General features: G+C 46.6%; 1 protein-coding gene across 3 annotated transcripts in view; it reads right to left on the bottom strand.

Moving 5' to 3' along the window:
• The window catches only part of GRIK4 (glutamate ionotropic receptor kainate type subunit 4), a 415,903-nt gene that overhangs the window by 112,237 nt on the left and 285,155 nt on the right, over positions 1-18,511 (bottom strand). For all 3 annotated transcript variants that reach the window (XM_081122925.1, XM_081122927.1, XM_081122926.1), the window contains exons 7-8: positions 17,353-17,531; positions 12,989-13,042 (exon numbers count right to left, since the gene is read on the bottom strand). In XM_081122925.1, coding sequence (XP_080979051.1) covers positions 12,989-13,042; positions 17,353-17,531 — 233 coding nt within the window. The remainder of the gene's footprint in view (positions 1-12,988; positions 13,043-17,352; positions 17,532-18,511) is intronic.

Genomic DNA, 18,511 nt, shown 5'->3' with positions numbered 1-18,511 from the left:
AGGCCAAGGAACCTCCTCCCATCTCGCCAGCAGTGTGGAGGGTTGCTGAGGAAGGTGAGAGATGCTGTCAGCCAGCAGTCTCAGCCTGCCCCATCTCTGCAGCAGAACCGAATGACGGGCTCCCATGGGCTGGCTCTCACTGTCTCCAACATACTCAAGGTCACTCAGGAGGTATTTGAGTAGGGCAGGGCCAGGATCCAGGACACTGGGCTCTCAGATGGCTTCCCACAGCAGGAGGGAAATGTACATAACAGGAGAGTTTTCAGATCTTGACCATTTTTGCCTCATTCATTTCACAAATCCACAAGTATCTCCTCTAGGACACCAATTGCGTGTTAGGAACTAGAAGCACAACAGTGAACAGGGCCTGTCCCTACTCACAGGTGTTGATTCTTAGAGGCCAGCAGGGGACAAGTTCCACACAGTGGTCAGTACAAGTGTCAGGAAGGCGGGCAAAGGTGGCCCCTTCTTTCAGAATTTCTGTTGATTTTCCTAAGCTGAGAGCTGATTGTAAGCTGAGGTCTGAAAGATGAGCAGGAGTCAGTCAGCCAGAGGAAGAGGTAGGAAGAGAAGACTGTCAGAAAAAGAAATAGTGAAACATGCAGAGCCCCAGAGGATCGAGGGCATGGGACCAATTCAGGAAACTGCAAGCCACTCTGTCTGTGGTGGGGGGGGGGTGCAGAATTAAAGCCATAGTGAAGCTCATAAGAGGCTGAGCATAATGGGGAGCTATTGCAGGCTTTTAAGCAAAAGAGAGAGATGATCAGGAAGAGTTTTAGGAAGATCTTAACTCTCAGCCAAGATAAAAATCCAGATTTGAAGCTCACAGCAGAGGCATCCACCATGTGGGTTATGGCTAGAGGCTTCGTGGGATGGGCAGGTGTCATGTTTTCCACAGGGGTGTGAATGTGAGCTGTCAGTAGCACAAAGACAGGGCTGCGGAGCCCCAGATGGTGATGGACTGAGCTACTGATGCCTGTGACACTGAGTGGAGCCTGATGCTGGGACAGAGACGCTGGATTGCTTAATAACAGCAACACTCGCTACTCCTAATGCTGCTGTAATACAACAGCACTCACGGCATAATGATAATATGATTTACCATAATGTCTTTATTCTGTTTCTCTTTGCTTTTCAAACATTTGTTAAATACCACGCACTCTTCTCAACATGGCTCAAGTCTCTCAGGCCAGGAGGCTCTTTTGTAGCTACAGCAGTCCCAAGTGGCCTCCGTGTTCCCCTTCACTCTGGCTCTGTCTTCTCTCAGGGGCTTGTTTATAGACCACCATCAGGAGCTGAGGGGTACATCCTGCCCAGAGGCACACAGGGGTCAGCAGAGAGAAGAACATGGGGCTATAATTGGCATTATTAGGATGTGACAATTACCTGCCCCAAAAGGTTCCAGTATCTTCTTCCTGGTTCTTTGATTAGGTCTCTCCTTGTCTATCTTTTCACCAGGTAATGGGGTTGGGGAGTAAAAGAAATAAACTAATTTACACAGTTGACACACCCACATGTAGGCAGAATTCTGCCCAAGACCCCTCCTCTCCGGCCCCCCTCCCCCGACTTAATCCCCAAGACTGTGACTAAGGTGAATTTACCTCTGGAATTAGGTTAGGTCATACCACAAGGCACTTGATCTGGTGGGCCTGGCATAAGCACGTGAGCCCTTTAAAAACAGTTTTCTCTGGCTGGTTGCAGAAGAGGAAGTCAAAGAGATCCAAAGTGTGAGAAGGGCTCCACCAGAGGAAGGGTCTCTGTTGATGAGATGGAGATATCACGGAGCTAGTCATAGGAGGGACAAAGTCAGATAGAGGGAAGGAGGGGTCATGGGTAAGGACCTGAGAGTGTCTTCTAGATGCTGACAGCAGTCCCTAGCTGAGAGCGAGGCAGAAAACAGAGACTTTAGTCCTATAATTGCAAGGATGTGAATTCTGCCAACAACTAGAATGAGGCCAGAAGAAGCCCCTGAACTCTGGATGAGAGCGCAGCCCCGGACACCTTGATTTCAGCCTGAGCAGAGTCCAGTCATGTGTGTGGGACTTCTGACCTACAGAACTGTGATCTACTAGCTGGTGTTGTGTAAAGCTGCTCATTTCGTCGTAACTTGTTACACAGCAAGAGAAAACTAATACAGCAAAGAAAAGCAGTAAGATCAGTTTGATAGGATAAAGATGTGAACTGGAAGGTCAAGAGCAAATTCTCAGCTCTACCACCTGCTCATTTAAAAATCTTAAACATGGCTCTCAAAATTCTCTGGCCCTCACAACCTTTCTTTGCAGAATTAGAGCACCTGCCTTGTAGGGATATTTTGAGGGTGAAAGTTCTTGAATACGGTGTCTGGACCGTTACTGCACTCAGAACCAAGGAGCGACTATCATTACAGAACAAGCCTGTGAACCTGGGAATTTCCATTATTAGACTTCCTTGATTGTGGGATTAGTATTGGGGATTGCTGGATCACTAAGCATATGGGGAAGCTGAGGCATCTCTCATTAAATTAATGGGACTTGTGAATTTTTAACAAATTTGTGACAGAGATCAAGGCCAATCTCCCCTTCTCCCAAAGCTCTATTAGACAACATCCTGGGCAGTCAGAGGGGGCATTTGTTATTTTTACAAAGGTATGAACCAGAGGAGTCCCCAGAGTCTAATTCTTATTTCAACTTGATTTATTTTCTATGCAGAGTTGGTGTACCCAGTCAGCAGCGCACACAGCACAGATGTGAGAGTGCGTGAGTGTGTATGTGCGTCAGGGCAGATAGAAGAAATGAGTTTCAATTACTATTAAATGTATGATGTACAAATATCTCACGTTTGGTTCTGGGAGCCCATAGGACCTGTGTTCAGTTCCATGTCATTTGTCAGGCACTAGGAAAGGGTTTGTCTGGTAACTGGTTCCTCCAAAGGAGAGCAGTGTCTCTTCTCTTCCACCAGGGTCTCAGCACCCCTGTCCAGTGCTTCTTCAGTTCCTATTGACCTTCCTGGCAATACATCTTCTGCTCTTATACCTGCTGCCCCATGCAGTTAGAAATCAAGTGTATTTGGGAACTCTGCCTCACCTTTAATAACCAGATCTCACTTCACTGTGAGCCCCAGTGCTGGGCTCCTCTGTCCCAACCCAAGCCTTAGGAGAGACAGAGGCCTAAATTGGTCATTTCAACTTTCAATAACCTTGCGTCCCGGACTGGGGCTTGTTTCCTCCTATAGGTTAACTGACAACAATGCCCATTCCCCCGCCCCAGATATACTGATTAATCAGTCCCAGCTGAGAAGAACTCTTGCTGTGGCCAGAAAGCAGATAAGGAGACCCAAACGGAAGATCTCAAACACTGTAATTCTTGGAGAAGATGCCCCAGAGCTTGGGATGATTCTTATGGTCATCTGGGCTTGCCAAGGGGAGGGCCCGCCTCTGAGGCCGTTTCCTCTTTCCTTGCCCAACATGAGTTGGTAAGCAGCCACACATCTGGAGCCAAGACAAGCACTGGCTTGACTCAAATGCCCCCTGGTCCAGAGCCCTGTACCAGGTACTATCAGAGTAAGGGGAGGAGAATTTCAGAAGCTCTGAACAAGGAATGGCCATCTGTAGATGTTGACAATAAAATAAGCAGACAGAGTATTAGAAATGAGCCCTGCCAGCCCAGGGCTGACTGGCATTCCAGACGAAGTTAACTGACACCACCTAGTTTCATAGAGTTGGGTCTATACTAATGCCTATGCTATCCTCTGCCCCACAGCAACTCCCTACAGCACCCCTTCTCCAGGAAGGATTGCTCCTTCCTCAGTTCTCAGGGTTGGAAGGCCCTACCAGCAGAGCTTGAGCAAAGAAGGGGCCAGTCTACCAGTCCCGGCTGAGCCTCCTTCACAATGAGGGGTGGGAAGGGTCCTGGGTTGGCAGAATGCAGTTTGCCTTGCAGATACTGGCTAGGAACTGGCCCCAGGAGCACATCGGAGCCATCTCATATATAGAACTGGCCAGATCTCCCTGCTTCTCCCTAGGGAAGCCCAGCTCAGACTCTCTCTTTAGGCCAGTGGTGCCCATCACTTGAAGGGGGACAACTATTGACAGCTATCCAAGTGAGTCTGGAGTGTCCTGAGCATTTGCTCAAGGTGTTGACTCAGGTTCACTTGGGACTCTCATCTTCCCTCTTCACCTGCCTTACACAGAACAAGGAAGCTGGCAGTTGGCTGCCTGCATGGAGTAATGCAAAGGCTCTGAAAGGTTCTCCCCACCAGAAATACTTTCCTCACCAACTCCACAGTCTCCCATATTATCTACTTCCTTGGTAAAGGCTTCGGTTAAAAAGCAAATATTGTGTAAGTCATCAAACTATGTGTGTCCTCCACTTAGAATATCCTGCCCACTCCCTCGTCCACTTGGCTAACTCCTACTGACTCTGTAAGCCCAATGGGTATGGCTCCTTCAGGAGGCTTTCCACAGGCTTACCAGACTAGGCCAAAGGCAACTTCTTTGATGTTCCCATAATACCCTGTGGGGATCTATACCATTTTAACCCACAATTTATAATACTCTGCTTGGGTTTGTCTTTCCCTCTAATCTGACCTCCTCAAAGATTGGACCTGATTCATCCTCAAATCCCTGAAAGACAGCACAGTAAGTTCTCAGTGTTTATCCAGTGATTGCCTGGTCCATGGGTCAGGAGGCTACCTCCCTCCACTTGTAACTCACTGTGGGAGTTTAGGCAAGATACTTTCCCCCTTCAGTTATTTTTCCTCAGCTGTAAAATGACACGGTTTAGGTAGATGCTCTAAAAGTTTCCTCAAAATTCAATGCTGTCATCAGCCATTACCATCTTGGCACACATTGAATTTTGAGATTAGGAAGGCCCTCCATCCATCAGGGTTCTTAGGAGGTGAGCTGGACATGAGTCACAGAACAGTGCTTCTGGGCAAGAGGGAGTGAGAGACCCAGATAGTTGCCCTACCCAGGCAACCTGAACCTCAGAGGGCAATGGGAAGATAAGTAGCCCAGACAAGGACAATGAAAAACCATGAAGAGGAAGCTCACGTACTTCACATGGAAAACAGGGTGGCCGAGAGAATTCATCCAGCCATTTATCATGAAGTCAGCAGACTGTCAGAGCTGAAAGGTCTATGGAGAACCCCTAGTTTTTCCTCAGAGAAGGACTTGTCCCAGGTGACACACGGTCAGTTCCTGGGACAGGAAAACTAGACCTTGGGCCTGCCAATGCCAACTCCAGTGCTAAAAATGTCCGGCAACTTTGCAAGAGAGATTGGGTTTTATCTGACTGGAAGCTTCCTTTAGTGGCTCTGTCTCCCTCTCTCTTCATCACACCCCCTTGCTCCAACCACAGCAGGCACCATGATCTTGCCTCTGTCTACGTGTCACTCTCCCATTCTCATTTCTAACCAGCTTTTAATAAACAATTCAAAGAAAGTCATATCTGTAAATCTTTCTTTAAGCTCCCTCAAAGCACTAAACGCTACTTCCTCTTGGCGCCTGTATCTCCCATTTACAGACTGAGAGCTCTGTAAGCCGTGTTGCTATGCTGCTTGTATTCCCCAGCACACAGCAGGCATTTAATAAATGTTTTCTGAAAAAGTGTATTTTATTTTAACATTTTCCATAGGTAAGTTGATTAATCATGTCTGACTAATCATCTTATAATCCTATAACCTGGACCAAGGAGCTTCTAGCTATCAATCAAATGCAAATACAAAGACTAACTTCCATCAATGCCTCCCAAATCTCCTTCCAACTCTCCCTGCCATTTCTCCGAGTATACCCCTCTACCAGTGGCCAAGTTCAGAGAACACATACAGAAGGTTTAGCAGCAAGAGAGAGCACAATTTTGGAGTAATAGTTTCTCTTTAAGATGCCGTTGTACCCATGTATGTCCAGGAGACATTTGTCACTGCCGGATCTGTCACCTCTCAGGGTCTGCATTTGTTAGGGTGGTACCTTGGGAGCACAGCCAGACACATGAGGAGCACTCACTTCATACTCTTCCTTACTTGCACTAAAAACATATTTATTCACAAAGTGAACTGTATTATGCAACGTGGTTCTCCTAAGAAGCACAATAAAGGTGAAATATGTGGATAGTCTTAATAATTTTACAATAAACTACACTTTAGAATCAACTGCTCTAGAAAGTTGTCCAACTGATGGATTGTAGCTCTTGGCTGGCTCTGTGAGTGTAGCAGTGAGTGTGGGGTGTATGCAAGAGTGTGTGTGTTTGTGTGTGTGTGTGTGTCTGGTGTGTACGCTTTCAGTGAATGATGACAAGCTAGGAAAGAGGCTCAAGCATCCTGGCAACTGCAGTTCTGACTGGGTGAGAAGCCAGTTTTGAAAGGCTCCTGATAGTTTTGGAGTTTTAGGAAGCTAGAAGCAGGCAGCAGATTAGAAAACTGAAGTGTAAGGGTGGAAATACTCAACATGAAAATGCGCAAAGAGAGATGAGAGAGAAATAATGTTTACTAGCAGCCCACTGAGGTTTAGCAACTTCCCATGTTCTTCACAAAATGATGTTGTAAGAATTATTATTTCCATTTTACAAAAGGGAAAACTGAGACTCCAATAGGCTAAGCAATGTGTCACATATACACCTGATACATGGCAGGGTCGATTCAAACTCAAGTCGTCTCTGATCTGAGGGTCTGGCTGCCTCCATTAAACTATGTTTCTATCTCTGTGTCAATCCAGTCACGAGGCTCACACCACCTCATGTGCCAAGCCATGAGATAATTTCATAATGACCTTTAAAACTTGAAGGGGAGGTTTTGTTTCACAGACCTTTGGCTTCTGGCTTCATGAGTCAGGTACCAGATACTGACCTAAAGAGGCCACTTGACCAAGGCCAACCTGAGCATATTGTGACCAGTGGAGTAAGCAGCCCCAGGTGACAGGCCACTAAGTACAATTAGACTCTCTTTGGTCTCCTCCGCCTCTTTCTACCTCATTGTCATTCTTGGTGCCAACCCTGGCCTCAGGTTTTGACATCGCCCTCACTCATCAGAACACTTTGAAACATCTCTTGAATCCCTCATGCCCTTCATGGTCCTGCACACCCTTAATTATAAATCTGTCCAGCCCAGAGTAGAGGAAGGGCATTCTAGACTAAATAGTTGCTGTGTGGTTCTCTTGGCTGAGCTGCAGACCTTTGTGCTTTTGGGCTTAGTGGGGATGAGCTGAATTCTTGTTGGATGCAAAGAGGTGAACTATCTCACATTCCTCCTAGTCCAAGAACTCTATCGTGTTATGAACTGCTCTATTCATGCGCTCAACATATATTTACTGAGCACTTACTATGTGCCAGTGGGCCACTAGGGTTACAGTGACAAATAAGACAGACCTGCCTTTATGAAGCTCAAAGTCTGGCAAAGGGGTCAGCTATAGAAGGAATTACCACTTGAGATGAAGACTACAAAATACAGAACAGAGGGCTCTGTGAGAGAGTCTAACAGTGAACTCAGTCTAGGGGGCTGTCAGGGGAGACTTCCTTGAAGAAGTCACCTTAAAGTAAGACCTGAAAGATGAGCAGGGTTGGCTTCCCAAAGGAAGGCGCAGAAGACTGGGATGGTGAGCACACTCACGTCCTTCTTTCCCTTCGTGTCTGCCCCCAGTCCCCTTTGTAATAATTTTAGCAATATCAATGACTTAAGGCCAATCTCTCTGATAAATCTTTAAAAAAAATAAACACAGGCTCCACCTGCTTGACAATAACATGGACCCAAAAGATAATAATTGTTTGCATATATTCATTCTGCCCAAAGAAAACAGAGACTGGAGCACAGAACAGTTCTTCCAGCAGGATTCACTGGGATCTGGCTGCAGTTTAGGAATCCAAGCAGCTGTTAGCTGAACAAAACTTGCTTCTGTGAGCCACATGGGTCCTCTAATCCAATCAATCATTCTCCTCAAAATGCCATCCTGAGGGTGTTGTGACTTGAAATGCTCCCAACGCTGTGTAGGACGGAACTAGTCCAGGACTGAAAAGACTCTCTAAGATCACCTAATACAGCCTCATAATTTTAAGATAAAGAAACTGAGGCTCCGTGAAGAGAAACAGCTTGACTGGACAAAGGCAATAGAGGGAAGTGGTTAAGAGCTACTGCCTGGATTCATCATCTGGCTGCACTGCCTTGAGCAAGATAACAAACTTTATGAGCCTCAGCTTGCTTATCTTTAAAATGGTGCCAAGAGATCAAAGCCCTGGCCCGCCTGGCACATGGTAATAAAGTGGTAGTCATGGCATCCAGCTAGCCATGTCACCTCCAATGCTAGTAGTAGCCCAGGTGCCCCGCAGACCACACAGCCTCCTGCTTCGGGTGCACAAATATTTCCTGCCTCTAGGTTGACATATGACTTTTGACCCTTACCCTTAAATCTCCATACTTCTCCCTGCCAAGGAGGCATCTCCCTCCTTTGGCACAGGGCCCATCTGTGCTCTCTGACATGGATTAGGGTGATTTTGTCTTTTCTATTGGCAGTGATTGCAAATCTCTCTGGGTTCATTAGTAGCTGGAAAATCCTTCCAGATTTATTAGTTCACATTGCACTTCCTCCTGTTCCTCTGAGCTTCAGATGGTATCTCTGGTGTCTCAGTGGCTGATGGGCTTTGCCCAAAGGCTCGTAATTCCTCACGTCTTCTATCCAAACTTCTGTCAGTCTCAGAGAACAAGATTCCCTAGCCAAGTCCAGAGACTGACTGGAGGACAGAGACTCCTTCCAGATTAAAGAGTGGGACAAGCATAGCAAATCAGTAACTGTCCTGTGCATGCCGCACCTGGAAATACCAGACAGGACTGTCAGGCTGCCAGCCCATCTGGACAAAAGCACTCCAGGGCAGACCCTTTTAGGTGTAAGGGAGCTGACGCCATTTAAGGAACTGCTAATCTCCACACATAAGATCGGTTGTCCTCTAAACAGGCATGCCGGGGTTTAGGATGCTAATTGCTTTTCCAGCATATATGAAAGAGATGTGCGATGATGATTAATTATTTAATAATGTGGCAGATATTGCTAGCGATCTTCTACCTGGGCAGACAGATGAAATTTCCCAATCTCCCTTACAGGTAGTTGGGGCATACGACTGAGTACTAGCTAATGGAATTGGAAGGAGAAATACTATGTGCCATTTCCAGCCTGGCCCATAAAACCTTCCTGTGTCTGATCCTCTATGTTTCCCCCATCACTGGCTTCTCAGAGGACACATTTATAAGCTGGGAGAAGCCTGGTCCCCTGAAGGACCTTATAGAAAGAAGCCAGCCCACTGATCAGGTGCTCTCTTTTGAAACTTCAACGGAGTCAGAAATATATTTCTACTGTGTGAAGCCATGAGATTTGGGAGTTTATCTGTTATAGTAGTTGGTATTACCTATCAGATACAAAGTGCTACCAATAGCTAATTTTTAATTTTACCAAGATTTTAGAGATGGATATCATTCACATTGTACATATGAGGGACCCGAGACCCTCAAGAGCTCTGGCCCACAGCTAGTAAGCTCCTGAACTGGGTTTTTTTTATGAGGTCTGATTGACTGAAGGGCTGGGATTTTACATACTGGCTTTTTTTCTCTCATTATAAAGTTCCTAATCAGGATTCTCAACTTTAGCCATGTGTTCTTGCTTCTTTCAATTTGCAAAGTCTTAATAGAAATGAGAAGCACACCTGAACACCTCATACACACTAAGATGGCTATTGCCATAAAACCAAAAAATGACAAGTATTGGTGAGGATGTGGAGGAACTCACACCCTCAAAAATTACTGGCGGTAATAAAATATGGTCCCTCTGGAAAACAGTTTGGCCATCCCTCAAAAACTAAACATAGAATTACCCTGTGGTCCAGCAAGTCCACTTCTAGGTACCTGTCCAAAATAACTGAAAGCAGGGGCTCGAGCAGATATTTGTACACTTCTGTTCACTGCAGCACTATTCACAGTGGCCAAAAGGGAGAAGCGACACAGCTGCTGAGGAACCTAGTGATGATAGCTGGTATTTACCGAATACCTTCTGCATGCAAGGCTCTGTAACGTGTTCCTGTTATTTTTTCATTTAAACCTCACAACAATTCTAGCAGAAGGCACAGTTTTATCCCCATTTTAGAGCCTCATCTATAAGCAGACACTAACAATACCTGCCTTAGGAGATAATATCCATATAGCAGTTGGTTCACAGAAGTTTAGTAAAGTGGAGGTATTATTTTAAGAATACCTTTTTGAGGTATTATGAACTATTATTTAAGAATATGATACTCATATTGTAAGCTAGCTGCTTGTATGGATAGTATCTCCTGAGGCAAGTATTAGTAGTGTCCACTTACAGCTGAGGTCATTGAGGCTTAGAGAGGTTAAGTAAATTGCACAGGGTCACACAGCTGGTAGCCAGTCAAACTATAATTCTCAGTCATATCTGCCTAATGCCAAGGCCTATGCCTTTTGGGTTCACCATGCTGGCTCTGAGGAAGCTCATCTGAGTGCCTGTTGCATCCTAAGGCAGAATATAAGAGGACGGAATGTGATGGGGTTCCTGAGAAGTTCAGAGAAGGAATAAGTAAGCATTAAAGTCCGGGTAACATCTGTATTTGTGGGGAAGGGACTGAAGAAGTACAGAAGATAACTCTTACCCTTTTTATGAAGCCTGTCCCGCTCTGGCACAAGACTCCAACTGCAATGGGGCAGAAAGAATGGACTTCAAAATAGTTTCCTTACTGCTAGTAGAGGCTTGTCCATTCCCAAAAGCCAAGGCGCTGAGAGCTCCAGGCCCTCTCACAATGGGCTTTGCAACAGCACTGCTTCTATTTTCTTGACTACTATTCAGCCATCATCATTGCTGCAGTTCTTTTCTGACTTCCCCTTGCAAACTCAGACTGTGAGTCTTGTTAACTCCAGGTTCAAAGAATTCTCTGAGGCATGCTCCCCAAGTTCCTCTAGTCTGTGCCCACCAAAAAAGGAGAAGAGTTCTTTGAAACCAGAAAGATTTATAATGCATCCACACTTGTTCTCTCAACAACCCTGTAAGAGTTTATTACCCCAATTTTACACATGGGAATGTTGGGGCTGAGATAGTGAGTGTGACTCTCCCAGAGGCAGAATGGGGACTCATCCTGGTCTCCTGACTTCACAGGCCAGTGCTTTTTCCACTAGAAAAATCATCACAATCAGCAGCAGCATCATTTCTGAGAAGAGGGATGGTAGTGTGCAGTGTGGGTGATGCTATCTTCTTAAAAATCGAAAGGCAAGCAACTCTACCTCATTCTAGTTACTGTGATGGAGACTCACTCCAGATGCCTGGCCTCCTCCCATCTTCTAGGTCATCCCGTGACACCCTCCTTCCCAGAGTCCTGAAGCAGCCTCGCTGCTTTCTGGGGAGCATCGTTGGCACACTGGCACAAGGCAACAGCCCCAGGTCTCCTTTTCCCTCTCCCCTCTTTCCCAGGCTCCCAAAATGGAACACAACTGTATTTTAATATCTCTTTACTCTTCTGCCAACTTTCCAGGGCTCCCCCTAGTGCCTCCTTACTTAAGCAAAAGCTTTTGTGATGCCCTGGGCATGGTCTAATCCGGTGTCCCTTCCACATGCTAATGCTCCCCCCCCCCGCCCCGCCTCCTCCAAAGCCTGCCCCAAGTTGATCAAGTAGCCCTTGCTCTAGGGTGTAGAACACTTTGTATACATATCTAATAGAATTTACCACTTTGCACAATAGGTACTTTGAGTTTTCAGAGGCAAAATTAGTTTCTTATTCCCATTTTAATCCTTAATTCTTGACCCCATGCTTGTTACATCAAAAGCATATCTGGATGAAAGGGCCACTTAAGTGATCTCAATATATCATGCATTTATAAAATAAAATAAACTTCTCTGAATGACTGTTTATAACAGCTCTATTTGTAAAAGGCAGGAACTGGAAACAACCAAAATGTCTCTCAATAGCTGGACGGTTGAGCATACTGTGATACATCCACATGGAAAAGTACAACTCAGCATCAATAAGGAACCAACTGGATTCATGTAACAGCCTGGATGACTCTCCAGGGCGTGACTCTGGGGGTGACAAAAGTTAATCTCAAAGGTTAACTGTACGATTGCATTAAATAACATTCTTGAAGCTATAAAATTATAGAAATAGAGAACAGGTTAGGAATGGTGGGGATTAAGGTGGTGAATGAGGGTATAAAATAGTAGCAAGAGGGAGATCTTTGTGGCAAAGAAATCGTTTTGTATTTTGTGGCAGGAGTTACACAAAGCTAGAATTTTGAGAGATGTGCTATTTTGAGATCCTGGTTCTGACATTATTGTAATTATGGAGGAAACTGAATGAAGGGTACATGGTACCTCTCTGTATTTTCTTTGTGACTTCCTGTGGATCTTTTATTTCAAAATAAAAAGTTATAAAATTCATCTAAAAACCTGTCCTCCGAGGTTATTTCTACTCTCTGATTGAGTGCTTATACTTCATGAAAACCTTTCCCATTTCTTACTGATTTACAATTTAAAAATGCTTCCACACAGATTAAATCACATCCCTTTAAAATGCAGCAACTGCATGATGTAGCCACTCTCATCCCTGCTTTACAGACAAGGACACCGAGGCTCAGCGCTTGCTGAAGGGCACATGTTGGCAGGTGGCAAAGCTAATACTCCAACTTGATGCAATACAATTTCTACAGACTCCTTTCTCACCTGCAAAATGGAGGTCTGGGCAGATGCAGCCTCTGAAGGTGCATCCAGCTGTGACACCACAGGACACGTGCGCTTCTTGTGCCCTCAGTCTGGTTTCTGAGTCAGCCTGTGGTCTGACAAGGCAGAGCTGTCGGCCAGTCGCTGGGCCTCCCGAGGAGACTCACTGGGTAGCTCATGAGTGTCCGTTTCCAGGACCCTGCCTACCTGTTGGCCTCTGCGTCTGTTTCCCATCCTCACCTCCTGGGCTTCCTCTGTCACACCCCACGGACCCTAATGATATTCTCTATGCTGAGGAAGTGAGCTGTGAAAGTGACTTACCAGATTAGTGAAGATGTACGTGTAATAGGCTGACACCATCCCTAGCTCAGCCGCCTGTGAAAGGAAGAGAAGGAGATTAGAGAGGAAATAGCCACTTGAAGTGAATGAGCAGTGAGGGCTCCACATGTCTGCCATTTGTCTAGCTCACTAGCCTCTGCTCTAGGCAGAGTAGAACACTGTGATTTGTTCTTATTTTGCCCTTGACCTTGAAGGATGAAGCACAAAATCACTGGCTTCGAGAGCAGGGTCTGCCCACCTCCACCCTGCTCCCTACCTCACAGTGACTCACATAGTAGCCGACGTTCTCATGCACAACACATTTCCCATGGATATGAAAATGACTGTAAGGAGAAGGGAGCAAACAGCAACCAGGCCATGACGATTATCTCCAGAGCTGTCAACAGTGACAGAGGCTGACGCCCACCATTTAGTGTGTGCCGGGCCCTGGAATGCATTTCACTTCAACTAACTGATATGGTAGGTACCACCTCGACCCCCCATTTGACAGCTGAGGGAACTGAAACACCAAAAGGCTCTATAATTTGTCGAAGATCACACATCTCATAAATGGAAAAGCTGAAATTAAAGCGGGCAGCCCATACTCCTAGAGGACTGTGGTATCAATAGAAACACTGAAGCAGTTCTCTCGGGAGCCCAGGCATAGCCGGGACAATATGCTGGCTGCAGGCAAGTCCCAAGTTAACCCCGCCCGGCCGAATGCGAGCGAGATGCACGATCAGCAGCCGCGTAGGAGACAAGTGAATCACTTGCAAACTTTGGTTCTTTAGTAGTGGTAGAAAACCATTTGCATGTGCTGTGCCTCATCTTGCAAGTGAGGACTCTAATTCAGAGCGCCTCCCTTCAGTCTTATCCTTGTAGCCTCATAAACACTCCTAACCAGCCTCCCCTGTTAGTGTACCCAGCTTTGAGGCGACATGTGCTACAGAAACCAACAAGCAGATCAAGTAAATAAGCCCAGCTCCCCAGAGCCCTCATTGCTCCCGACAGACACTTAGATTTTCATAATGTATCCATCAGCTCTGGGCCACTGTGAAACCATTTTTGTCATGACTAGTGAGGTGCAGGGGGGAGAAACAAACCAGGGATGAACCCACTTTCCTCTGTTTATCTCCCAAGGAACTCCAATAACTTTGTAGGCATTCTTACAGGAGCACTCCAGTCTCCTTGAAGAACAAGCTGGGGTAAGGATATCACCTCACTCAAATGGGAATTGCAGTGCAGAGGGCCTCAGTGACTGGGCAAGGCCATGTGGGGGTCACCATGGAGCTCAAGGTCTCCTAGAGGAGGCTCCCTCTTCCCCCAGCAAAGCTAAGTTTGCTCCCCCTCTTCTGAGAGGGTGATGCGTCAGGACATCTGCCCCATCCCCTCTTCCCACATGCATGCTGTCCACACGAAGTGCTGCTCCCTCGGATGGGAGCCCCCTGGTTACAGGGCTGGGCTGGGGGCAGGAGTTTGGGAGAGAGCAACATTAGATGGTTAAAACCCATTTTGTGAAATCTGCTGTCCTCCTGATAAAAGACAAGAGACCCTTGGTTTTTAGGATGTGAATGCTGTGTAGATATTAAAGTTCATTGCCAAAACAGCCACTCAATAAAAGTAGGGATTACACTGCAAATCCTCCTGAAATCAAGGGACAGCAGAGTGCAGCGACTCTCCAGGCCAGGCTCACATGTGCAAGCAGAGTGTCCCAGAACTCCATGTGCTGTCTGCTCAAGCTGCCTCCGACCCTGAGCCCACCCTTCCTGAGGTCCCTCAAGTCTGGGTTTCAATCTCCATGCAGGAGGCATATAGGGCCCCAGGGAAGCAGGAGGACTGATCCAGACTTGATGCAGGGCCTGTCTGCCGGGGCCACTAGGAAGTCAAATGGGAATAAAGGGGACAGGGTTTTGGGGTGCCTCGCTGGTCATTATTGATCAGTGTGATTCCAAGGTCACAAGGACTGAGGCCAATATGTGATCTCAGGAAAGTCTGCCACTGGCCACCCTGCAGAACCATCAGCTAATAATGATCATTACAGGCTAAGTTTCTTGCAAAAGCACAGGCATAAAAGACATTTTTAATGAGAATACCCGGTATTGGCAAGTGTATTTGCTATAAGACACCCATACACGGCTGGTAGGAGTGTAAATTTTTATGGACTTTCTAAAAGGCAATCTGGCAAATCATATCAAAATCATTCAAATGTGCATACCTTTCCCTCAGTAATTCCTCTTCTAGAAATCTGTACTAGGAAATATTCGTGAATGTGCATAGCAATTTATGTATAAAGATGTGCATTCTAGCATTACCTATTATAGCAAAATATTAAAAATAACCTGTATACCCAATAATAAAGCAATTAAATAAATTATGGTACCTCACAATAGGAAATGATGCAGCCATTAAAATATTCATAGAAAATATGTCATGACATGGGGAAAATGCATATAATTAAGTGAAAAAAAGCAGGTCACAGAAGAGTACGTGCAAGGTGATAATTTGGGGGAAAATGTGTCTATGAGGCGAAAGAAGAGACACTGAAACTTAATAATGCAGAGACAGAACCACGGAGCAGTCAGACGAATCTCAGAGGGAAAGCAGGGTGGGGAGTGGGGGAGTAGAGATTAATCAAAGAACTTGGATGCATATATGCATGGCCTATGGACACAGACAATAGTGTGGAGAAGGCCTGGGAAGGGGGTGGGGTGGATGCTGTGTGGAGGGGATCAATCGGGGAAAAAGGGGCACCTTTAATACTTTCAAGAATAAAGATAAATTTAAATAAATAAATTTAATAGTGGTAATCTCTGGGTAATGAAATTGTGAATAAGTTTTATTTTCTTCTATGTGCTTTTCTGTACTTTCCAAAATTTCAACAATAAACTAGATTTATTTAAGAGAGAGAGAGATCTAGACCAATTGCATGTGCTGGAAACCATGAGCTATTCCTGGGAAAGCGCTGCCCCTTGAAGGCATCCCCCAGGGACTGCTCATACAGGCTCTGCTACTGCAGGGGATATGCACTCTGTAAGGGGCTAGGGGCACCTATCTCACTCCCTACTGCCCACCTTTCCTGAGAACTCCTCAGTCTGCATTTCTTGAGTCCTAACACTTAGAGGAGCTTTTCTGTCCTGATGACTTCATTGATCTTAGCCTCAGACATAAGGGGGAAAAGAGAAAAATTCTGTGTGTGTGTCTGTGTGTGTCTGTGTGTGTGTGAATTAGGTATATGCACACAGACGGACATGGGTCTGCAGCTGTGAAAAATTACTATAGCAATGGGCAGAAGGGATAACCCTCAGTACTCAGAGAACTTCTTCAAATCTCTTAACTCTGAGGCAAAAACTAGCCAGGGAGGGGAGGCTAGGAGAGAGGGAGGGGGGAGAAATAAGCATCCGAGTGTCTGTCCGCTCCTCCGAGCTTGTCAGAGGTGAACGAGGAGCTTCGCTCCCCCAGGGATAGATGGCAGGTTGCTTTTAAATGAGCAGGTTGCTTTTAAAATGGCATTAGAAGAGGTCAAGGTGCCTGGAGAGGCTGGGGAAGCTGCTGTGAGTCATGGAGGAGCTTGGAAGCCGGTCCACTTTAGCTGGGGTTGCAAGCCCAGCCCAGCCAACAGCCTGGGAACTGGTGCCAGGAGGACCTAAGGCGGCCCAGGTGTTTCCAGCTGTTTGTCCAGCATGGATGCCCAGGCAGCTGACTTCTCTCTCTGGGTCTATTTTGGTCTCTCTTGAACTGGTCAGACAGATTCCAGCTTCCATGCATGTATGTTCTGAGTGAGGCCCCTCTGTGTTCTGGAGGGTGTGGCAGGAGACAACTGGTGCAGGCCTTGCTCTGCTCCTCACAGGGCTGGGCCTGGGACCAAGCTGTTACTCCTCTGTAGTCTCAGTTTCTTCATCTGTGGAGTGAGCATATTGCACCTACCTCACGCAGTTGCTGAGAGGACTGCACCGGGAAGTCACATGGTGGCACATGTGTCCAAAGATGGAAATACTTCTATATCGCTTGGCAAATATCCCTCCCCCACCACCCTAGAACCTCCTAGAAACCCATGGACTTCACCTCAGAGCCCTGGCAGGGTCTAGGTTTGACCAGTGTCTTAGTTGATGGCTGCTTACTGTACCAGCAGTTATGTGTTTTTATGATGTCACAATCACCCAGCTTTCTCCCTTCAGCTTTCATGAGCTATCTGCTAAAACTGAAGCACACAGAGGCTTGCCAGGGTTCAGAGGTCCAGTCCAGGGCTCCTTGAACCATGTCCCAGGAGGACACCCACAGCAAGGAGGGAGCAGAGTGCGAGCTCCGAGGGAGGGAGAGGGGAAAAGGGCGCTCCGTGCCCACCAGCACCCACCCAGCCCGGCTCCCACCTTCAGGAGAATGGTGTGAGACATGGAGGCGTTGGCATGGATGATGATGGTGGCTGTCTTGTCATCCCGGATCTCTTTGAGGAGTGGGGTGGGGTCCCTGGTATCATCCAGCATCCGGACTGAGAGTGCGTCCTTGGAGATAAGGAATTGCCGGAGCAGCTTCTCCAGGTTTAAAAGGCCTGGAGGGGAAGAGAGGATGGAGGCCCTGAGGTCCATGGGCGGCCTCGGTGCAAAGGCAGTGCAGCGAGGACCTGGCCTGGAGGCAGGGCGTGGGCAGCCCCACTGTTCCTGCTCAGCAAGTGCATCTTCATCTGAACAAGTTTCTTCACCTTTTTGGGTTTCAATAAAAAGGATGCTCCTAAGCGTCCACGGCTTCCCTTGACAGCCTTGGGAATGCCCCTTTAGAGTAGAGAATGCACTCCCTGCAGGCACACATAGTCCCCACCCTTTCTCAGTGTTCAGGGGCAGCACTGCAAGTGGGCAGACCTGGGTCAGAGACCAAGATTTAACCACTTACTCACTGTGTGACCTTTTCATGTGGCCGGGTCTCTTGGTCTCAGTGTCTTCTCTAAGAAATGAGAATAGTGACAGCGGCCAGCTGGCAGGGCTAGCGAGGATTACATGAGGTAATGCATGAAACATGTAAGGCCAAGCCTCACACATTGTAAAGCATCATAAACGTTACATCTAGCTCTACAGCAACCTTCATTTGCATCGCAGAAATCAGGGAGCAGTTCCCTGGAGGTCACAAGGCCCAGAAAACAGATCTAGCAAAACTAGAACTTCTCAGAGCACAGTAGCTGCATTAAGACAAAGTATTATAATTATAAAAGAACAGGCTTTGAACTGCACTCCAGCAGGTAATCACATGGGCCAGAACAAAACAGGAAAATGGACTGAGCTAAGGACTCTCCACACCTTCCCCTGCCACCTGCTGCCTAGGGGCTGTGGTGGAAGGACAGGTTCCTGAAGGATGTCAGTGATACAAAAGGGACTTAAGTCTGCTTTGTCTCTAAAAAGGGAGGCCAGAAAGAAGGTTTCTGGGGGTCTCCTGAGAATATAGTGGCCAAGTCCAATGGAAATAGACCTACAGGCATTTGCTCTTAAAAGCAAGTTCAAAAGTAACATTTATTAAATCCTTATTATGTTCCAGGTAATA

This window comes from Miniopterus schreibersii (assembly GCF_964146895.1).
Source record: "Miniopterus schreibersii genome assembly, chromosome: 20".
NCBI lineage: Eukaryota > Metazoa > Chordata > Mammalia > Chiroptera > Miniopteridae > Miniopterus > Miniopterus schreibersii.
This window is presented reverse-complemented; position numbering and strand designations above follow the sequence as displayed.